This window comes from Alligator mississippiensis, chromosome 6 (genome assembly GCF_030867095.1).
Source record: "Alligator mississippiensis isolate rAllMis1 chromosome 6, rAllMis1, whole genome shotgun sequence".
NCBI classification, from domain to species: domain Eukaryota; kingdom Metazoa; phylum Chordata; order Crocodylia; family Alligatoridae; genus Alligator; species Alligator mississippiensis.
The window spans coordinates 3,540,606-3,563,940 of NC_081829.1; the positions used below are offsets into that span (position 1 = coordinate 3,540,606).

Here is a 23,335-nt window from a genome sequence, read left to right on the forward strand (position 1 = left end):
ACTGACTAGGGCATCATTAGCCGCGATCTTCTCTCACAGGTAAAAGGATGCACTGACCAAAGCAACCAGCCTCATTGAAATGACTCAATTTGCACCACGGCAGGAGTAGCTGAACAAGCTGCCGCTGCGGTAATGCGCTGCTCTCCATTCATTCCCACGGTTCCCCACGATGCTCTTTCTTTCCTGGGGACTAACTTCAATTTTAGCTCTTCAGAAAAAAAAAACAACCCACAGTATTTTTCAGCAGTGCTCAGATGCAGCAGTGCAGTGATAATCTCTGAGGTCTTGTAAGTCCTCTTTAAAGAGGTCTTTGTTTTCAGGACAGTCTAGGTGCTTATGGAAGTGAACTCCTCCACAGTCTGTGTACTTACAGTACTAGCTCTGGGATGTGAAGAGGAGGAAACTTCAGTGTACAAACCCACCATGCTAAAACGTAGGCTCAGATGCATGGGGATTGTTTAATTAAGGTGTTTAACAGTCCATGAACTGTCAACTCCGATTTGACCTCCAAAAAACACCTTTTTCTTTTTTATGTGACAAAAAAAGGGCTTAAGAGAAATGCAGTGTAAATGCTTAAGGATTCTTGTGATTTATTCCACTCCAGTGGGAGCTAAGTAGATATCCTTCTCATAGCACTGGAGTCCAACCCCAGGACATTGGGAGCACACTAGCAAAGCTGACAATTTGCATCTGAGCAAAAAAACACACCCTGTTAGGAAACTGGATTGCGGCCGGATGTGACAACTGGTCCTTTAATGCATGTTATTTTGATATATAACTTCCATTTCCAAGACAGCTGTAAACCCAATGCCCGAGATGGGAGATAAGGTCAAAGACTCAGCTTCATTAAGGCTACAGCATGCCTTTTTTGCACTGCTCTAAACAGAAGTAACCTTTATCGCTGTATGGTATGGTTGAAATGCATCTAGAAGGCAGATTTGGACAATTATACTTAAAGCACCAGATCAAGTTTTCCAAGGGCTTGTCTATAAGGACACAGACAGGCAACTTTCCACTGCTTTAAACCCCTGAGTAAACACTCTTAATCATAATTACAGTGGCTTTTACTTCCAAGGTAAGCTAAAATTGAATTACGGCCCCTGTAATTCTGAACAAGAGTGGCCGCATGGGAGCTTAATGCAGTTTCACCAACCCACTCGAAGGTCTGGCAGAGCACAGTGGCGTGAAGAAACAGGCCTGTCTCAGGCCACATCCGTGTGATAAAACTTACCGTTCCCTGTAGCAGTGCTCTGAAGTACCGGGTTGCCTCTACTCTTCCTGAAAGTCATCTGCTTCTTGCTACTGGCAGAGACGAGCTACTGGGCTAGAGGGACCTTTGGCTCATCCCACTAGGGCTCTTCTTATGCCTCCTAGGCTGGAAGCAGGGAGTCACATCTGCACCAACTGGCTAATTGGTGCGGTCATCAGCAATGCTAATAGCACGTCCCATGTGCTGCAGGGAGGTGGCTGCACAGCTTCTGGTACAGGACGTAACCACCCAGAAAAGCGCGGGGCACTTGAGTACACCAAGCCTGGCAGCTGTACAGGCACAGCCCCAGAGTCGGGCCTTTGGCCTGGGCACTTGGTGCACTAATATTCTTTTTGCAACACCCTAATATAGGGCAAGTTAAACCCAAGTACAGGGAAGTCAGACCAACATCTCTCTTAACAGCACCAGGATTGGAAATTAGCAGTGAAGCAGGCATATTAAACACCACGTGCTAGACTCTCCATTCAAACACAAGGAGACATGCTCGCCATGCAACATTTGGGGAATTAAAATTCCCCACCGCACACATCTATCTCCATCCTTTAAAAGGTTGTCAAAATATTTGATTTATCAGCCGGCCTCAAAGCCTATCTTTCAATTAGCCGTGGAGCGCTGATGGGGCTGCTTCCCAGGTCAGATCACAGCAGCTGATTGAATTAGAAACGTTATTAAAAACTAGTTACTTGTCGAGTCTCTTGGGTCGGTCCCTCATGATACAAAGTTGCAAAGAGAGTTATCAGAATTACCTGGAAAATGCCTCGTCCAGACCGTCCTCCATCTCCTTTGTTAAAAAGACAAGAGAAAGATGGTTGTTAAGCTAGTGCACAATTGTATTTAAAGATCTGGCTCAACGTGTTGGCATAAGTAAGACAAGAAGCATTGATTTCCAAATGCCTAAAGCAACACTTGGTATCAGCACTTTCGGTTTCCCCAGATAAAGGGCTTTAGACACATCACCGGAGTTTCTGCAATGAGCAAGGACAGCACTGATTAAGAAAGAGCGTTCCAGTACTGGCAAATGCATTCCTTCCCATCCCTTCTTTCCTCGCACCCTTCCTCACAGCTATCCTTTCTCAATCCCTGGAGCTAACCTAGGGTCAGATCGAACCCCACTGGAGCCAAGGGGAGACTCAGGGTGCAGACAGACATGACGAGTACACTGCTATCGGCTGCTGCTGCTGTTGCCTTGTCCAACACATACAACGCAACTGCTGCCTTGTGATGCCAATGCAGTGCACTTGTGAACTTTCTGGCACTGCTGCCAGGCAGCATCGCCCTTGGGCAGAGGGACAGCATGCGGACTAAGCACCCGCTTGAAACCCCAGCGTTGGCTTGGTTTTCATTCTGTCCCTTGGCCCCAGAGCAGATTTGGCCCCTCGGGAGCCGCTTCAGTGATCCATGCTCAGGTGCAGCTTGGCTCCAAGAGATGGATTCAATGAGCTCTCCGCCAGACCCTGCTTTTTACATCCGAGACTGAGAGAAGAAAACTTGTTCCGACTGAAAACATCTGCTTGCTCTTTATGAACAGACACATTTCAGACCGAGCCAAGACTGGGAAGCAGGCGGCTCCGGAGGACTGAGCGAGTCCACTGACTCGACTCAGCATTTCAAGCTTCCTCTGTGCAAATGGCAAAAAATACATTCGCTTTGTCAAGAGAAAAGGCTTTGGACTCAGCACAATGCTTTAAGCATGTGCTGAGGCAGGACGTTTGAAGAGAAGGCTGTCTGCACAGAGCTGCACGGGGACACAATGCTTCTTGAAGATCTTTTCATTGGAGGCTTCCCATGGAAAGCATTTGAATGCTAGTGAAGAGAAGGCTCTTTCTACTGGCAGACTAGGACACCACTGCCACGGACTTAGGCTTTATACTAGAAGACTGGTTTAGGATACCATTGCAATGGACAATGTGATTACTCGACAGGTAAAGTGACCAACCATCCCGCATTTTCTGGGACAGCCCCAAAAGTTTAGGGCCTGAGTTTTGGCTACCCAGACATCCTCCTTGAACACTACCAGAGCACCAGGCAGCATCCACCTGGGTCTGCAGCCAGGTGTTGCCTGGCACTGCATTCGCAGGGTGATGTGCCTGGGCAAATTAGCTCAGTCTCTCAAGAGAAAACGGCACTGCCCTCGCTGCAGCAGTACGGCAGTTATAGCAAGCAACTGCTGGCTCTGGAGGTCCGTGGGGCCATTCGGGACCAAGTCCTGGATTTTGTTCCTTGAAAGTTGGATGCTTAATCTACAGGAGTTTTTCAAGTTGTGGACGCATTTCTGGGGTTGAAACTAATATAAAAAAGTGGAGGTTCTGCAAATGGGAAGCGGGTGCAGCTCAAAGGCTCCCAAGTCTTGCTAAACTATTAATGCTGTTCAGAACAGCCATCTCTCATTTTTGCCCCCGAAGTTGCCAAACTTGAGCTCAGACAGGCAGCCTCTGCAAACAAGCTCCAGCCTCGGGACTCCACGCGTGAAAGTGCCCCGTCACAGCTCCAGAACCAAGTACTGTACATCTCAGTTACCGCAGCGGGCGGTAAGCTGGGCGTTAATGAGGTGGTGTTAACCTGTTGGGTCCCAGGCTTTGCAGATCATCGCAAACAACAGATTTCATGGCTGAAGTACTGGCGTATCCACGTTAATATGTACAGCAGCTCTGTAAATATGATCCCGTATGTGTCTAATTTTTCATAGAGTGTAAACCCTTACAGAGCTGCTTGAAAGTTGGATGCTTAATCTGTACTCGATCAAGTAAATATCTAAGCATTTGGGTTTGTGAAGCTAGTTTCCAATCTTTCCTGTTAACTTGCAAGAGCCTAAAACAAGGCAGCCTGTACTCAAATCTGAGCTGCTTCTACTGGGATGGAGAAGCCTAATTCACTTGGATGCCTTTGAACAAGTCCCACATGAGCAGTTTACATGGGGTGGAAGTTGTACACACAGTGCTGCCCCCGGACGTTGTTTAAGGGACACCCCTGGCATGAAGATGCCCCACACCCCACAGAGGATGCGGCGTGCACCAGAAAGCAACGCTTCACCCTCAGGTAGCTTAAAATGTTCTCTAGCCTTTGCAGCAGGGGCGGCTAGGGCCCGTACACTCACCCAGACAACATTGTTGTTGACGGAGGGGCTTGGTCCAAACAGGCTGTTCTCCAAGTGTGCGGAGTTTGTGCTGACAGTCAGGGGAGATTTGCCAGCGTCTTCTAAATCCAACAAGTTCCCTGTGGCAACCGCTGCGGACACAGCAGAGAAAAGGATAGCTAGCTTGAGAAGGGCTGACTCATAGTCAGCACAGTGCAAGGGGCAGTTAATGGTGGCAGCACAGCTAATTAGGGATTAGCATGTACGCGACCATGCCCCAAGGTGGGGTCCCATGATGCCAGAGAAGGAACAACCCAAGCCCCCACAGTTTATACTCCAAAGACTTCTCTGCACTGCTGTGTCTGGAAGTACGACCTGCAGAACATCACCGCTGCTCCTCAGAGAGGGCAGGACCCTCCTGTCTACCAGCCGAGCTGAATCCCCTCTGCCGAGTGGTGAAAGCATCTGCTGCTGTCTGGCCACCAGCAGAAGCCATGTGTCGACAGACACTCCTGCACGCTCCCTTGGGGGAGGAGGAGGGACTCTGCTCTGATGACGCACGGTTGTGCGAAGCCACGTGGGGCTGCCAGAAGCACATGGAGAGTCCACGATCTAAACCAGGACCGGGTAAAGCTGTAGGTTACTGTGCACCATCCTGTGACAAGAGCCGAGTTTTGCTGAGCTTGAAGCCCTGACTGCAAAGCCTCGCTCAGGGGCTGAGCTGAGGTTACACAACCAGTTTCCTATAGCCGTGGTATCCTCTCGCCCCTGCAGAGTGCTTATCCGAGCCTGCCGTCAGCTACAACGAGCTCCTTCAAGTACTGGATCCTCCCCTGGATAAATGAGATGCGCCAGTCTGGAAAGAAGCCCAGTTTAATGCTGTGTTCCTTCGTGCCAAATCCCCTTATCTCACTGGTCAGCGCGGAGGAGAGAGATTAGCCCTTGTCCCATTTCCCTTGAGCTCCAGGACTGCTTTGTGGTATGCCTTGCAGAGGAGCCTCTGGGCCGGCCACTGAAAAGAACAGCCGGTCTTCAGGAGCCCCTGAAGCCTTGCACTCTTTAGCAGGATCTACAGAGGAGCCTGGCTGTAAAATGAAGCAGGTGAAGTTTAACGGGACTCTCCAGAAGCCCTGAAGTTTTCTGATAGTAGAAGGCATTATTACTTGCTCTAAAGAAGGGCAGGCAGAGACTTGGGAAGGCTTCCCAGGAAGGTGAAACAGTCAAGGCAGAGGTTAGGCTGCCTCCTCTGAAAGCACATCTCGAACAGCAGCTCTGCAAGGGGAAGAGCGTTCCTCCTCTCATCAGACCCTGAATCAGATCCCGGGGCACATATGCAGAGTGACCTGGAAGACCTAACTCGATTAATCTTCACAAAAGGCACGGGCAGAGGGTTAGATAAGACAGCCTGAGAAAGCAGCATCCGAGGGACAGAAGGGGAGGAAGGACAAGCAAACAGTTTTCCTCCCGTCACAGGAAATCTGGAGCACAGGAGTCAAGGACCACACAGTCCCCTTTGGAGAGCCCGTGCTCCACGGCAGTCCACTGTCCTGAGGAAATCCTGCCCAGAAGTTACAGGACAGTCGCAGGCCATTCCCTTCAGGTGCCCTGGGCAGCTCTTTGGGATGACGAGAGCAGGAATGTATCACCATCTGGAGCTACCCGAATGCCTGTCCACAAGCCCCCGGAGCATCAGGATAAGACCCACGGAGAAGTCAAGAGCACCCCCTCTCCCCAAACCTTCTCTGCTGCCGACACGGAGCTGGCTCTGCAGAGCAGGGGCTGCAGTCGGCAGCTACTAGTGAGGCAGGAGCCCGGGCAAGCTGCCATCTCCTCCTGGGCAGTGTGCTTGGAACAGGAATCTACACAATTACCGCACTGTTTGCCCTGTATTAGCTTCCATATGCCCCAACCCAGAGGAACGGAGCCTGTCTCCGAGCCACTCCTCATTGGGATGCAGGTCCCCTGGCAGCCAACGCGACAGCTTTTTTGTGGGTCACTTACATCCTTTAGGGCCAGCGGGACCTTCCGCGTTTGGGCTGCTTGCGCCTTCTCCGTCCAAGATGGACTTTTCCCGCTTCTCTTTCTCTGCAACAGAAGGAAACTCCCTCATTGACCGCAGGCACCAAGAGCGGGCATGTCTGTGCTGAGAACTCACACGCCTTCTCTGACTCCCTCTGCTACGGCTCGAGTTGAGGTGGCCTTGAAGGGAGCCCAAGTGCAGAGGCTCAGGCTGCCCCCAGGGCATCCTTACTGCTTTATTTCCAGAGTTCACAACAGAGCGAGCAGGGCTTAATCCCTCAGCGAGACCAAGCAGTCTTGCTGCCATGGTGCAGACGTAGCCTTTCACTAATGGAAGCACAGGAGATAGCAGCCCCCCGCCCCGAGTCATGTCCTCAGGACATATCATTTTGGTACCTGCAAATCCTTCCCCAGTCTCCAGAAACCCTGGCGCTACCTGGGACGTTTCAAACCAATTCTTCTCTTCCCACTTCAGCCCTGTATGGCAGCACCCAGGGCTGTGTGCAAGTTTCAGGCAGACGGATCTGCATCTGAAAGGGGGAAGAGGCATCCCCAGCTGGAGGAGCTGCATCCGGTGGACAAAAAACAGCCCTCCCCTTACAGGCCTGAAGTATGGCGTGTGATGAGGAGAGCAATGTAATGATGCTCTAATGCATCGAGGGACATGGCAGGCTCTACAGCAGCTAGGTGGCAGGTATCCAGATGGCACAAAGCCAGCATTATTCCTCATGCCTTTTCCCCCCTCAGGTTATACCTTCTGAGAAGCACAGCACGAGCCCCGATTGCTTTTTCCTTGAGACCAACACGGCTACAACCTGGACACCTAGCACAGAACCTGCCCTTTTCGACCCGCTCTTTCCAGAGGCTGCTCAGCCATGGGAACCACAGCGCTCGGCTCCTCTGGACAAGAGAGGCAGCCCCTGAACAGAACTCAGATCTGGCTGGCATACGGGCGTGAGAAAGGGGTACGTGTCAAGCTTACGTTCGGGCCAAAAACCTGAACAGACGATCCTGTTACGCTGCTGCTTGTTAAGCACTATGCATATTGTATGTGCTCACGGATGGCAGAAACAACTGTCGGAGACACGGTCACCCTAGCTGGGCTCAGGCAGGCGGTGGCTGGACAGTCGGCAGCTAAATCTAGCCCCTGCAGTCAGACCAGGACAAAGCGGTGGTTCTCCGGGCAGCGCAGCTAGAAATCTACTGGAAATAGCTGCCCCCTATTTTGGGGGGCCCCGGTTTAAAGATTCCTTGGAAGCATCAGCCCAAAATTATTTCCTTATATATATATATATATTGATATTGCAAGGCGCAGAAATGGGCACTCACCTTCCTTGGATGCTTGCCACAATTCAAATGCTACTTTGAATGCTTGAGCTACTGTTAGGGTAACAGCTTGAGCCTGAAAGACACAGCAGTTATGCAGTACATTAACAGGCAGTTTCTAGTGTAGATTTAAGTCATTTAGAGAGTCTGCTCTGCTGACAGAAGCTAACCTGGATCTTACTAGTTCCCTGATGCTAGGACTCCCACACTCCTTTATTTGAGAGAGTAATCAAATATTGATGGCAGCAGGGATTCGCAGCCCCGTGGAAGACTGCGCTACAGAGAGCCGGCTGCAGACGTGCCTTCCTCAGTATAACAGATATACCATGGGAGGTGAGAACTGGCTCCCATTAAGGTGCCCCATTGAAAGTCTAGGAACCTAGAGGCCTCAGCCCATGTACTATTGGCCTCTCCCGTGCGTCTCCATCCTGAGCAGGAAGGATGATTTCTAAGGGATCCAAGAGATGTATATGACCTTGCCTGCCACTGTGTTTGAGCCCCCATAATCTTTACAGGATTTAGGCTCACAACTCCCTTTGGAGGTGGTGAAGTGAGGCAGAGAGAGGCTAAGAGACTTGACCACGGTCGCACAGGATGCCTGTGGCAGAGCAGGGACTCAAGCCCAGTCTCCCATCATACCTGGTGTGCTGTCCTTCTTTGATCTTACAGGACTATCTGACCACCAAGGGCGCTACAAACAGCAACAGAGCTAAATGGACGAGGTGCCTCTGCCTTGTTTCTATTAAGGTGCTGAGTGGCCACTAATGACTGTCACTGCACATCAAGGGTTAGATGGGAAGCAGCCCTTTAGTGACACAGCCCATCACCAATTCCCCCTCTGCCCAGCTATCTAAGCCTCTCCTCCCCTCTCAAGGCAATTCAGAACTAAGACCTGGCATAATAGGATGCTTTGAGAGATCCAGAAAATGGGGATGAACAGATGCCTCAGATGCTAGAGCATGGAGTTAAAATCTTATTTAGCACATTAAAGACACGCAGAAGACCTTCCAAAGGCACAGAAGGCATTTAAGGCACTCAGCTCCCAGCGAAGGGTAACAGGAGCTATATCTGGCTGGAATCCACAATCCTATCCAGTTATAGCCACAGCAAGCTTGGCCCTCTGGTCAATGAAAAGATTTAATTATCATCATGCAGCCGACTCCAGAACACACAGTTCTGCTGCTCAAAAAGTGCTGACTTCAGGATAAGTGCGTTTCTCCCCACGTTTACAGAAATAAGCTATACTGCGAGACCTGCGCGCACACCCCTCCTGAGAGAGGAGGCCCAGCTCCCATCCATCTCCCTGAGCAGATGGTCCCACTACAACAAGAGCTGTTGCGATCGGCCCTGTACGTACTAAATAGCAACAACTGCCACTTAGTCGAGGGACACGGGATGCCGACTGCACCAGTTGCACCAGGCAAGACAGCGACACAGGATGCCAACTGCACCAAAGAAAGAGGAGTTTGCTAGAGATTATGGGGCAGGAGGGGGGGGGCAAGGAAAAGCCTACTAATACTTTTCAAAGCTAACACTTGTTACAAGCTTCATGGTTTCCCTTTGCTTTTATACATGCACAATCAATCCAAACTCTGAAGTCTAGAAATCCTTCCTCACTGCTTTGGGGAAATGCCCAGAGCGCTTTCTGAGAAATAAATGATCCCAAGGGACACAGAGGGGGGTTAAAAGGGGGGGTGGGGGGGAGTCGAACCGTTCTGTGCCAATTAAATCTCACAAAGTAGCAGAACTCATTTGAATGTCGGAGCTATTTACATCTTTGATGGAAGTGCGAACACTTTATGGCAAAAACTTAAATATGGTAATTAAGTATGAAACTCCTCACAGCTGTTTACAATTTAAGCTGTCACATCTGAATCAAGTTTAATAGACCCAGCTACCGTTGAGAATTGCCCATGAACTAAAAATATGGACTAATTATATGCCAGAGACTGGTAGCTATACATACATTCAGGGCCCGTGCCCTGTGTTAGAAGGAGTCTTCCATGCCTAGGTTTGGGAGAGTGCTATCAGTTTACCTGTTATCAGCATGGCATTCACGCATCTTATGAGCAGACAAAAAAAGATTCTGCTTTCTGCTAAAAAAGGCCTTGGAGAACTTTTTTATTTTGAGGAAGATGTATTGAGTCGATGTACCAGGGAGATAATTCTTTTAGTGCTGGAAAGATTTAAATTTTAATTTGCAGAGCGAGCCTTATCTTGGCAGTGCAAGGCTGGGGCTGCGCTTTGCAGCCGGGAGAGACAACTTGCTATTCTCCCCTCTCCCAGAAAAGTGGAGAAAGGGACAGAATATTAACGTGCCCATTCGTGGCTGGAGCAGCCAGCTGCACGGCTGCGCGTACCTGTCTGAGAGGACTGTCTAATGCACGCTTTCGAGTTCAGGGAGTGTTTGGGCTGCTTCTCCAGAGACAGCTGATGTCTCTTCTGTTCCCTCCCTCCCGCAGGGGATAATGGCTGGGATGGAGTAACCCCCCGTGCAACAACAGCTGTTGCTGTACTCTCTCTCCTGGTGATACTTCATCTCCATCACCAGGCGCAGGGGGAACAGGACAACTACAAGTCATTCATCATTCTGGATAGGAAGCCCCCTGCCAGCACCGTGGCAGGGCAGAAGGAAGTGCCTGGAGGGCAGAGCTGCAGGTGACTAAGCACCTAAGCATGGCAGGGGGCCTGGGGAAAGGGTCTGCACAGCTCTGAATTGCCCTCTCCCCCCATACACACAGACTTGACACCCAGCCCTCTTCCAAGCCAGACTCTCCGATACATCACCCCCTGCCTTGGGCTGCCCGTTCTGAGAGCCAGCTGCTTTCTACGCACCCCTTCCCAGCTCATTCCTGGTGACCCACTTCTCTCCCTCGCCACCTCGTAAGCACTGGGCACGCGCCCCTCTCGGGAGAACGTTCCCCTCCGGAGAGGCCCTGAACCAGCAAGGAAAAAGAAACAAAAGCCACAGGCGTTCATCCCCGCGCCTTTCCCACACTCAGCTAGGATCCTTAAGGTCATGTATTTCATGCTGCATGTCAGGTACTGCACGCTGATGCTTGCTACGAGGACTCTACTAAATCTGCCGTCAAGTACACCATTAAAAAGAAAAGGCATTACAGGCTTCAATAAAGAGAGCTGTTAAACTTGAACAGCAGAGCCAGGGCAAACACTGAGCTAAGCCCAGCAGCAGGGGCTAAATGCTTCCCATTAACCAGAGGGTTTGAGAATTCGACTAGTCTTTGCAGTGTTTTCCGCTCCCTGCAGAAGCTACTCAGTACATGAGGTTCCCAGAGAGTATCGAACAGCCATGAGGATTGGTGACAAGGCAGAAAGAGCCCCTGCCTCGGACCCCCGTCAGCCAGGGAGATCTCAGCATTTCCCGTCAAAGTTTGGGGAATGCTCCTCTCTCACTCGTGGTCCTCAGGAGGGAAACCTGAGCCTCTGGGATTATGAGGATAGGAGCTTTGCTCCCCAGCTGGAGCAACCGAGACATGAAGGCTCCAGATCTGCTCCTCAAGGCACTGGTCCAGTTGACGCCAGGAGGCCTGTTCACACGTGCCGAGCCCTGAGCGGGCATTCCCGGGACCAGAGCCCAACATTCAACATCCTTTTCCACTTTGCATTTCTCTGTCTAATAGAGGACTCTCACCTGACAGTAGGGATGGGGTCTTTTCCTTAAGGGTGCCCGTAGCCCAGCTGCCACAGCCACAGAGACCCCCAAACTGTGGCATAAATCAGCTGGAACATCGCTAGATGCAGTGCCTCGAAGACAAGCTGCCTGCGTCTCAACCGGCAAGGGGCTTGGAGCGAGGCTGCGAGAACCAGGGAGCCGTCCGACAGGCTGCCTTTCCCATCAGCATGCAGCCCATTTTATTTGGCCTTTAACTACCTCTTATGTTCCCCTTGGGCTGCACTGCCTGTGCCCGCAGGGGAGCATCTGGACAGCTACAGCTCCCTGCAGGGCTACTCTTGCGTGGGCACTTTGTTACGCACGGGCATCTCTGTTTGCTGAATCAGGACCATGGAGCAAAGCCCCTTCCTAATGGTTTAAGCCCCGGTTTAGGCTTAACGCACAGCACCGCACCCGCGCTCGTACTGACCATTTTCCGCTTGGTGCAGAGGAAGGCGTGACACTCCAGGTTCTCATTATGCTGATTCTGAGCAATGTAGGCGAACACTTTATCGTGGATCTTGTCCGCTGTGCAGTATGATATCCTGGAAGTCAGATTGAGGAGGAATTAAACATCTGGATGATGCCAGTGCTTACAGGAGAGGGGAGGAGGGAGCGGACGGCCTGAACAAGGAAGGTGATATGCTTCACTCCGATCAATCATCAAGCTTCTAGGCAAAAATACAGGCCTGGTCAGAAGCAGGGTCACGGAGGCAGCAAGGGAGCAGAGGCACATGGGGAACAAGGCACGTGCTTGTGCCCTGGGTATAACAGAGCAGAAGTGAGGAGGAACCTGCCCCTCTGCTTGGCGAATCGGGGACGCCAGGGGGACATTTGAGAAGGCAAACAAAGCTCGTTGCCTGGGTTCTGTGACATGCCAATTTAGGGACGTTATGAAAGCAAAGTGTCTCTCAGGCGCTCCCCCGAGAGAGTCTCTTCTTGAAGCCTACGCAGGAGAGGACAGCCTGAATTATTCTAGGATCACAAATGAGTCTTGAAACTCCCCGGCGTGTTCTGGAGTCGCAGAGAAAGAAACCGACATCAGGAGCCAGGCAAGGCTGTCGGAAAGGATGAGTCTCAAACTCCAGGAGAAGCTCTGATGGAAACAGGAGCCCTCGGACAGCCCGGGATGCGGGGACACACTCAGCCACAACTTGAGGAACACCCCCTTGATGGGGATGCAGGACACAAATGGTCAGGCCCCTGCCTCTTGCTGTGGCTGAGCAGGATCCTCAGAGCACCAGCCCCTTCCTTCCATTGCCACTTTCCTCCTCACCCCACCCCAGCCCGTCTGTGCCAATATGCCCAGGGAGAAACCACGCCTGTCTTACAGCCACGAGCTTGGCTGCTGGAAGGAATGGGGGAGCCACTACAATGCCACAGAAGTTGCACAAGCACCTGGCAGCAATTTAAAGCAATGAGCCACTTCGGAGGTGGCCTCATCTACTCCATCGGTGGGATGGGCCCACGGCATGGACGCTGCACAGGCCAGCAGAAGGACTTTTCTGCCTGTCAGAGCCAAACTAGCCCCCTGCAAGCCTCTCCTACCCGTGAAGCTGCATCTGTGCTGGGGGCTTGGCCGGCAGAGCTACACTGGCAGGGTCTTTCCATGCTTCTCGCCACCACAGCCCTGCTGGCACAGCCTGCAGTGCAGACTAAGCCTGAAGTCTAAAGAGCGGGTGGGAGGAAAAGCCAGTTCCCGTCTTCCCACAATGCTGGAGCACCCAGTCGACCCTTGCATTTGCAATCTGCAAGGTTGCTCTTTTCCAGAGAAACCAATGTCCCATTTCCCACCAGATGCCAAGACTTAAAAAGCCACATTCAAAATTTATTTCACTTGCATTACTTCCCCGTTGTGCACTAGGCTGCTCCAGCTCAATGGCCTACATTTTGTCTCCCTGAGTTGGGCTGTGCTTCGTTTTGAAGAGGCACTTGAAAGTTTATTCCTCTCCACCATTTGTTTCCAAAGAAGCAGCGCTGATCTTTTAATAATTGCAACAAAGCCTCCCAAGGTCAGATGAGCAGGGGCATGGCAAGCTTCCAGCAACCCTGGTGTTCAACTCAATATACCACTGCCATTAATTTTCAGGGAAAGTGTCATTCACACACCGCCTCGGAAGTGAATGGGTTTTGTAACGGGAAGACTGCTCCACAGACACAAGGCGTCAGGATGAAGAACGCCTACAGTGTTACGGGGACTGCATTTTAAACTGCAGCCAGTCAATTATGGCGCCAGTCTGAGCAACGGGAGTAGGGCAGAGATTTCAGGCACTGTTGTGGGCTAATAAAAGCGAGAGGCTGAGGCACAAAGCCATCAAGAGGAAAATCCTGCTACTTGGGAGCACGGTGGCGCCCATGACAGGAGAAATTACTTAGGGCAATAAAACAATGAAAGCTTGCAAGAAATATATAGAGGTAGGACCCTCCGTGTGATTCCTTAAACCGCAGTGCTGTTGTTTTAGCGAGGAGTCTCTGCTGTACGTGTTCCCAGCCTCCAAAAGACCCACTGACTTCAGTCAACTGAATCAAGAGGATGCCTTTATAGAAAAATTGATTGGAAAGGACAGCTTTATGGGCCGCTCTTAAAACATCCAGCTTGAATTTAAGGCAACAGCTAAACATTGGGAGCTCCAGTCACCACTCTCCCTAGCTGGATTTCTGTCCTCCTCCTTTGTATGCCCGCACAGTTCTGCTCTCACTCCTGGCATCAGTCCCCACGTTTGCTGCCCCCAGGCATCGCAGCGGGAGGCAGGGGCTTAGCTGTTTCCTTGCCTTTGCCTCTGGGGGCCCCACGGCGAGTGGGAGAGAGACCTGCCAGGCGAATGCCGCTCAGATGCTTTTTCAAACGACTACTGACAGAGGGTCCCTGGATTGAGCACAGCAGGCTGGCGGTTTTGTATGGACACAAACCACGTTGATAAGCCAAAGGGCACGAAAGGGAAGAAGAAAGGGGGTGAAGCATCAAGGGGTGGCAGAGGGCTAGAAGTAAAACTGAATTACTAAATCAAAACAGAGGCGGCTGAGGGAGGCACGTGGGCAGCGCCTGAGCAAATCTTGGGCCTGGTTGTCTAGCTCAGGATCTTCCCTCCAGCAGAGGCTGGTATTGAATGCTGCAGAGGCAAGCTCAGGACCTCACGGCAGACTATAGCCAGATCATCGGCCCTCCTTGCTGCATTCAGTCCCGTCCTGGTCTCCTCTAGTCAGAGCCCAGCCTGTCCAAACCCAAGGCCTAGTAGGAGCGGGAGGCAGTAGGATAGGTTAGGAGCAGAGGGGGTCAACCGGGCAGCTGACGCCCACATTTCATGCACGAGTTTGCTGACTTTGAACCTGCCACCAAATTAACCTGGGAAAAACCACCTGCAGCTCCCTGCCTGCCAGAAGCTAGAAGTCCACTGACAGGACCCACCACTGGCCCAGCTCTTGCCCTCGCGCACTGCATCCCACAACGTACCTGTATATCGAGACGTTCTCGATCAGTTCATTCGTTCCGCTATCATGTAAGATGATCCCTCGAGGGGACACCTTCAGCGTCACTTTCCGTAGCTTCTTCCCACTTGCTTTAGCCTTGGAACAGGAGGGGAAAGAAAGCAAACACGTGCATCACGGCAGGAACTTAGCACGATTCCCCCCAAAGCTGCACTGACACGGTGGATTAGTTACTCTAGGCATGGACCAGCTTGTTCTGGCAACTGTCAATCCTCTGGATCATGGTGTACGTGCAAGAGGTCTATGTGACCATCACCCCGAGTGCGCCTAGGCAAAAGTATGGGGCAGAAGAGGCTGCCCTAGATTTACCACCCCCACTTTAGACCACTGGGGCCGAGTCCAGGCATTCAGTGCCTCGATGGTTGTAACTTCTGCAACCAGAATGACAGAGAAGAACTGCTGCTGAGTGCCTAATGCCTCCGGCAGGGTGCACTTCTATCAGGGTGACGTCCCTTAGCCTTCCTCCAACCAAGGAGTACCCACAAGGCAATGGAAGCCAAGGTTTTGAGGCACCTTATATTTGCCTTACTCTAGCGGTTGCAGCATTGCAGTATTTTACAGGAGCTTTACCACATTGCCAGCAGGCCCTCCAGTCGGATGCAGTTTACAGTCATACCCAGGACCAACGTACCAATTAACAGCTAAGTTAATAGCACTTGTTATTATCAGAGATTTAATTTACTACAAGGTACGATAGAGCCCTTATTAAAATTTTACCTTCACCGGAGCACTGATTTATGTTGCCGTGGAAGACAGATTAGAACATGCGCTCATCTGTAAAATGCTTAAGCACTTCATTTGGGCTCTGTGCTCTCAGCAGGATTGTGCGGTATTGCTTACGGTGGCTGAAGGCTGCACACTCAGGATGGACAAAACCTCGGGAGATACGAACTCAACCTGCAAGGAGGGTTTGCATCCAGTACCACAGACTGCATGTTAGCAACCAGACCAGATGACATACCATACAAGACCTGCTGCTAGATCTGGGATGATCCTATGTGCCTAGGCTGAGCAGCCTCTGGAGCAACAAGCCTAGACCTACAGTAGGTTATTATCTTTGGTTTAAGTTGCCTTAAATCTCCCCATAGGGCAGTGAGTCTCAACCAGGGTGCCACAGCCCCTGGGGTGCTGTGAGATTCTTTAAGGTGCCGCACAATACCAGCACTGTCAGGTGTGCAATCGCCTATGCATGATTCGCAAGATGAATCCAGAGATTTCAAAGAGGAATCCAGAGTGTCACCAACATCCTGACCTGCTTGGTCTCCGCCGAGTTCTTTGCAACAGGAGAATTGCTCTAGCATGTTTCCATAGTCAAAAAATGGATGAAAGCCAAAAGGCAACATATTACAAAGGGGGTATGGAGTCTAAGAGGGTTGAGGACAATGCCGGAGGGAAAAAACATAACTAGGGCCTGACCCTTGAGTTATTCCTTAGGGAAAGGCCCACTGAGGCTCAGTTATGCGCAGTCTACACAGCAGATGACGTGGCACAGGTACAGCTCCGCCAGCTGGAAGAGACTGTCTGTTGTCAGCGTTGCCCCAGCATCCCTGGATGTCACACTGCCCGCTTCCCTGGGCCTCTGCTTTGCACCTCTGGGCCACCTGTGCAATATTTCTAGCCTTTGTGTTAGCAGAGAAAGACACCATACAAAAAAAAAAGTCACACGGCTCCAGCAGCTGGGGCTTTACCCCCAGGTACATCAAGCCAGCCACAAAATCCAGTGTACCGTCTCGCCGTCTCTCCAGATGAGGAATGATGCTCCCACACTCGTGCACTTTGCCCTGTGAGACCTACACTCAAGCAGCTGCTCGCCCCCAGGATCGGGCCCTTCACCCGAGCCTGGTTTGCAGGTCAGTGGACTGTTCCTGTGTAGCATTAGCTTGACCACAACCAAATGCTGGCAGACAAAACCTGCTGCTGCAACACTGGCTTTTCCAGAGAGCAGCTTTGCTCCCAGGTCTACACTCAGTGTTACGAGGCCCTAGGGATTTTTGTTTGGCAACAGTTCGTGGCTGTTATCCCCACTGCCAGCCTGTTGCCCTGGCTTGCATCAGCCACAGGCTTAGCTGCTTTAAATGTATTCATTTATGTATTTATTTCAACCGCCATTAGATTTAGAGCCAAGTCGAGGTCAGCAGCAGATCAAGTGCGCTTGACTGGCAATGTGTTGCATGCAGCCACTTGCAGCCCAGCGCCACGAACCTGGGGTTCGTTCTACCTTGTAGGGGCAGAGAAGCCCCCTCGGGACAGCTCAATGCCTCGTGCACAGACCCCTCTGAGCTGGCTGCACTGCGGGGAGTGGATGGGAATAGACTATGACAGGGCTCCACGATGCTGTACTGGGACAGAAGAGACATGCAGTCGTGGAAAAGCCTCAAGAGTGGTAGATGCGTGCCCATAGTGGGAGCCTGGGGGTATGGTGTCTTGGGTACGGCCCAAAGGTAATTAGTGCCGAAGTCTGGCCTCCTAAGTGCGGGCCACAATGCAACGAACTTGAGAATGGGAAACATGACCTCTGCAACGGGAATGTCCCTGCTTCCACCCCACCGGTCTAGAGTATCCCAGCTGGAGAGGCTGCTGGTTTCCTAAACAGTGTGTGGCAGGTGTGGGTTAGGGGTAATTAATGGCTTGAAATACCACAGGGACACCTTCTCTTCCCATGACGTTGAGTGGAGAGAGCTCTAGCTAGATGAGGCATAGCACTTGACACAACTTTTAATCCCTTCAACCCTGCCCTGCAGCCACCCTCCTTAAGTCTCATGGGAAGATCCTTGAAAGGGAGGTGTATAGAAAAGGTCCTTTAGCTCATGTGGTTAGAGCACGGGGTTAATAACACCAAGGTTGCAGGCTGGATTCTCTGGTTGGACTAAATGATCTCTTGAGGTCCCTTCCAGCCTTCCTTCTCTATTGAAAATACGGAAATAGATACATGCAGGATGTCTATGAACAGCACTTGTCGCGCACAAACTTCGAACAGGGAAAGAAGCTTCTGCGCTGGTGGCAGGGAGCTCCTTCACTAGGATCGGAGCTAGTCGAAAACCCCATCCCGACACTCACCGTTGCTACTATTCTCTTGACAGCAGCAGCTGAGAGGTCTTCTCCTTTGGGCTCTTCCACCAGCGTCATGCCCATGTACTTCAGGTTGAAGAGCATCCCCTCCAGCAGGGTCTCCCTGGTGTCAGTCCAGTTTTCTGGCAGTTCTAAAGGAGATTATAATTTTTTAAACAAGGGATTTCACTGGGAAGTCATGCAAACACACACCAGCTGCCTCCTCTACCTTACCTGGGTGTCGAAGGGAGCAGTGCAGCACATCACAGCCAAAGCTGTGACCAGAGGGACTGGAAAGTGCACCAGTCATTGTATCTTAAGTGACTGCTACTCCTGGCGACCCGCTCACCGAGCTCTCCCTGCACAAAGATTTCAGGTATCTTGGCTTCACTCAAGTAGCCCAACAGCGAAGACCGCAGAATTAAGGCCAGTTCGCTGGGAGACACTCAAGAGCAAGATGAAAGACTCCCAGGCCCAGTTCCTTGTTGCTCTGCTTGACCTTAAGAACTAAGTTTGTGACCAAGGAGGGAGATAAAGGTGACAACTGTACCCGCTCACAGGAGAGCAGGCATCTTTCCTCAACGTAACTTGGCTTCAACTCCAAAGCTTAGTAAGCAAGCAACGAAAACTTGACAGTAAAACTAGAGAGGCTTTGGGAGCAGAAGGCCAGTAACACGGCCACGAAACCTCCACCTTCCCAGGGCCTGCTCACACCCACGCTAACTAGGAACTCCAGGCCAGACCTACAAGGGGATTTAGGCTCTTTACCCCATCAAAATCAACATAAGGCACCAAATGCCTTTGCGAGCCTTCCCCGCAATTCCCTCGGGTCCCCGCTGCCTTGTCCCCGGACACTTCAGGAAAGGTTTCTTGCCAGTGGCCATGTCACTAGGGTTAAGTCTGAAAAATAACTTTGCTCCGGCTGAGTCTCCAGAGGACAGCGTGACAGAGGACATGGACACCTCTGCACTTGCCTTGTGCTGCTGTCTGCCTTCCTCCCGCTCTCCTGAACAGAGCCCCTTCAGGCCAGCCAGTGCCCTATGACTAAGGCCTGTTAAGCGGACTGTCATTTAGCAAAATTTGTGCCAGGATAATTGCACCTTAAAAGCCACTCAAGAGGCTTAGAGCAGCACAAGCCAAGAGCAGGGACTGGAGCAAGGTTGCCGTCCCAAAAGCCAGGCAAACCCAGGACAACGTTCCTCCGTCTACTGCCCACCTCCTCTCCTCTGATGACGGGAAGGCAGAGAGTTATTTCCAAGCTGGTATTAATTCATCCCTCACTTTCTACGTCAGCGATAGTCCATGCTCAAGTCCTGGTATAGGAGCCCTATGACCAGAGGAGAGCTTGCTTATGCTATCAGTTGGCCTCTGCTGGCTGACTTCACTATCAGCCCTAAGCAGAGAGGAGGAGCAGATCACCCCAGCTTCCCCATCAGATACCGACTGGAAAGCAATTGTAATTCAGCACGAGGAACATGGTCTGAACGGTACAGAACATTCTCAGTTATCTGAGTCCTTTGGAGATACCCGCTGAGAACCTGCCTGGATAAGTGAAATCATGGCATCTTAGGAGGAATTATACATGCTAACACACGACGCAGAAGGTACAGCCGCACCAAACCCAGCGCATCCATTAGACAAAGGAGAACATACAAGAGAACAGTTTGTTCTCTGTACCACTGTACATCGCCAACCAGCTGAATGACAACTTCGTTACACAACACCAAATTACAAGCTGGTAAAAAAAACCCCAGAGCAGGGCAAACTGCTTCTTTAGCCAATGAACTGCAGGCCCCAAGCCATGCAGATGCCAAGGCATGCTAGCATGGGGCACTTTAGGATTAGGGTGAACATGGAGATTAAAAAAGCCGAGCTCCTGAATCACAGAGACGGGGCCTGAGCACTGTTAAAAGCCACTGGTTTTGCTGTGCTGTCGTGCAGGTTGGCTACCCCGGGCTACGCGGGATGCTGGTGCGAGTGGATCCTCCCCTGTTCTACCTGCTGTAGACAAGGCGCGGGAAGTACTTCAAGACCAGATCCTTTGCTAGGAAAAAGCCACACAGTTCTCGTAAACTGGGCTGGCTCCACTGACTTCAGCGGAGCTAAGCAAGCCAGGGACATACCTCTATTTGAGAGAGCAAGGAGAGATCATGTCCATGCACTGACTGCCTATATTTCTTAATCGGCTAAGGGCCAAAGTGGATGCTAAGGCAGGCTCTCATTAGGTGCAGATCTGAGCTGGCAGCATTTTGTTCTCTGGTTTCCTGCTGCTGTGTCAGGTACAGACCCCCTGCTGAGCGAGTGGGCAGGAGCTAATGCTGCAGAGACTATCACCCCGGGAGCTATAGACTGTAAGAGGCACATTGTGGCACTGAACAGAGGAAGCAGGAGGGGAACAAACACCCGGGTGTTGCCGAAGAAATGCCAGCCGTTCAGTCGCGCTCAGCACAAACTGACGGCTGCTGACGGGTGCGATGCATCACGGACTTCATTAAGCAGCTGCTCCAAAATCCACCGCAGCATCAGGGCGCTCTTGGATGGAAGTGCCCTTCCTGTCTCAGTGCACGCGGGCTAACCCAGCCGCAGCTGTGCCATTTCAAGCCCTCCCCGAGGCCTGTGCTCCCCTCATGCTGGGGGCACAGGCACTGAACATGCACTTGCAGACCGATCACGCTATGACAGAGCAACTCCCTGCCAAGCCCTTCAGCGTGCAGCAGGGTCACGGGCAGGAAGGCACACCCCTCCGGCAGGGCAGGGCTGCCGGGAGCGCTCGGCAGTGGGTGTTCACTGCCGAACGGCATGATGCAGCCTGCACGCGCCATGCAGTTTACACTGGGAGGCAACTCCATGATGACACGGGGCAGGGAGAGGGAGCAGCCTCCCTTCCCGTGACGTCACTAGGTCGGTGACTCAGGTGTCACGGAGTCCCTTGCTGAAAGGAGGAGCAAGGTGCTGGGTTTGGCCCTGACCTGGCAGCAGCAGGGAGCGGAGAGAAGCCCAGCTCAAGTCCCCACACCCCGTGGGACGGGCTCCAGTGACTCATGTGGAGCCTCAGAGTAGGCAAGAGATGCAGAGACGATTGCTAACTTACCCGCCAGAAAAGTGGAAAGCCCCCACGTAAACACAGCAGCTGTGTGAAACTGGCCGTCACACCCAGGCAGGTCACTTCCCACGCCCGGGCAGTGTGTGTGCGCAGCAGGGCAACACCTCCAGTCCAGACCAGTCCCAGCGGAAGGAAGGGGAACAGGACGGGTCCCTGTGGGGTCGGGTGCTCTGCACGGAGAACTCGCTCCAAACGCCAAGCAAAGGAGTGGGGTCCGTGCGGCTCCGTGCCCGGGGTCTCCACGGGGAAGTGCTGTAGGTGGGCTGCAAAGGCAGCTCTTTGGGGGTGCGCTGACCCTCCCTTCCCAAACATCCCCGGGGCCAGGTGGCTCTCTGCACATGACTGCCAGCGCAGGCGGCTGTGGTGTTTCAGGCAGGCTAATTAGCCCAACCATGACTCAAGTTAATTAGCCCAAGTGCAATGCCGCAGAAACACGGCTGTGCTGCTTCTGTTCCAGGACTAGCGTGCCGGGTCTCCGCGGCACACCCAGCAAGCAGCACACTGGGATCCAACATGTGGAGACCCGCTGGCCTAGGGGGATGAAGCAGTGTCCTAGGACTCAAGAGACCTGGGATCAATGCCCAGCTCTGTCACTGGTCTGCTGTGTGATCCTGGGCAAGTCACTGCACCTTGCCTCAGTCTCCCCATCTGGAAAAGACAAGAAGACTGATGCGGAGCTCTTTTACGAAGCAGCTGGAGATTTAGGGAGAGAAAGCGCCCTACCGAGCTGCGGGGGAACATCTGTAAGGTGCGGCACACGACGCTCGCCTGCATTTATACTCCACAGACTCCCCCTGCCTCCCACCCTATACGGCAGCAAATCCAAGGCTGCCCTCGTTCTGCGGGACAGGGCCGCCGGGAGCTGCCCTGTGCTTGCTGCAGCATGCACAGGTGATGAGCTATCAGGGCAGCAGGACACGATGCCAGGAACAAATGCCAGACACAGAACCAGACAGTCCTTGCGAAACAGAGCGGCATTCCCTGCTCCCCAGCCCCCCACAGCTTTTCTGAAGGGCCGATCATGCATTATTACACAAAGGCTCCAGTGCAAGGAGTAGCCTTCGCTCGGCTCTTTCAGAGCTGAAGTCACCTTTACGCTCCCCCACCAAAGCAAGACAACAGAAGTCCTGGGGAACCTGCTGCGCCCAGCTCGGCCAGGCCTTCGGCACGGCCTCGCTTCCAAGCCAAGCCAAGCCAAGCCAAGAACCCTATTTCCACAAAGGATGGGAAAAAAATCCCTCTCTTTCCCCAACTGCCAGTCACTTGCAAAATACAGCAACGGGGGTTTTCATCACCCTGTCCATCTTCTTGCTTAGTGGTTCACCAAGGCTGCTGGCATCAGCAACCACAGGTCCCACAGCGAGTCCGGACAGGCTGCCCGCGAGGAGAACATGCAGACAAGCCCGTCGGAGCCGCTGCTTTGCAAGGAGACACGCAGGGTGGTCGGCCGTGGCCCCGGCGGCAGCTTAGAGACCAGCCCCTTTGCTTCTGCTGGGCACGATGGTCCTTCCCCACCCCCCACATTCCTCCAGAGCCGGGAGCCGGAGCGGCAGGGAAAAGCTGGGCAGGTTTCACGTCCAACCGACCAGCTGCGCTTTGGCAAGAGACATGAGTCATGTCATCCCTCCGCTGTGCCATCTGCTCTGCCCTGCAGAACAGATGGACACTGCCCAGCGACCGAGGGGAGCTGTATTCATGGCTGCTCGAGAGAAGACGAGGTCAATTCTGAAGGCAGGCAGGAGACAAGGAAGGAGCATGCCCAAGCAAATCAGCTTTAAGGAGACAAGTCTGCAATCGCGCTGCAGTGCTGAAGCCATCGAGCACAGGCACAGGACAGGCTTCTCACCTCCTGCTCCCAGGCAGAACTGACGGGCCCCTGCCTTTCACGGGGAGGTCAGGAAAACGCCGTCGCTCTGGGGACCCAGAAGCCAGGCGGTTGTACTATAGGGTGCAGGCCAGAAGCAGCGGGAGTGGTGGCAGCGGTGCCACGTTGCAACCTGGGGGGAAGGAAAGGGCACCAGAACCCAGAATCCGTCTCCTTGCCTTCCTCGCAAGCCGGCACAGGATCCCCTTACAATCCCGCGTGCTTTAGTAGCGCGCGCTTTCCTATTTCGAGGACCGGGAGACACCGCAGGAACTTGCAACTTAAGACAGCGAGATTGCCCTCCGCCTCCAAACAGAGACTGCGCTGCGGGAATCTCACCTCACCGACAGGCCCTCTTGCTTGGCTTGGCTCAGTCCGAGTCTCCCGACAGCCTCGGTGCCAGACAAGCTGCTTTAAGCTGTGCTTTGTACAAATATTCCTCCTCCCCCAGCCCTACGCTGTGGCTGTGCAGA

At 52.5% G+C, this 23,335-nt stretch overlaps 1 protein-coding gene across 2 annotated transcripts in view; it reads right to left on the bottom strand.

The window, feature by feature from the left end:
* The window catches only part of LDLRAP1 (low density lipoprotein receptor adaptor protein 1), a 30,354-nt gene that overhangs the window by 2,431 nt on the left and 4,588 nt on the right, over positions 1 to 23,335 (bottom strand). The window contains exons 1-8 of one of the 2 annotated variants that reach the window (XM_014605748.3): positions 18,130 to 18,220; positions 17,905 to 18,047; positions 14,813 to 14,925; positions 11,792 to 11,906; positions 7,692 to 7,764; positions 6,345 to 6,428; positions 4,365 to 4,495; positions 2,017 to 2,051 (exon numbers count right to left, since the gene is read on the bottom strand). In XM_014605748.3, the coding sequence (XP_014461234.2) occupies positions 2,017 to 2,051; positions 4,365 to 4,495; positions 6,345 to 6,428; positions 7,692 to 7,764; positions 11,792 to 11,906; positions 14,813 to 14,925; positions 17,905 to 18,047; positions 18,130 to 18,205 (770 nt within the window). In that variant the 5' untranslated portion in view covers positions 18,206 to 18,220. Of the gene's footprint in view, positions 1 to 2,016; positions 2,052 to 4,364; positions 4,496 to 6,344; positions 6,429 to 7,691; positions 7,765 to 11,791; positions 11,907 to 14,812; positions 14,926 to 17,904; positions 18,048 to 18,129; positions 18,221 to 23,335 lie in introns of those variants that run through there. The other variant, XM_006276775.4, reaches the window with a different exon arrangement.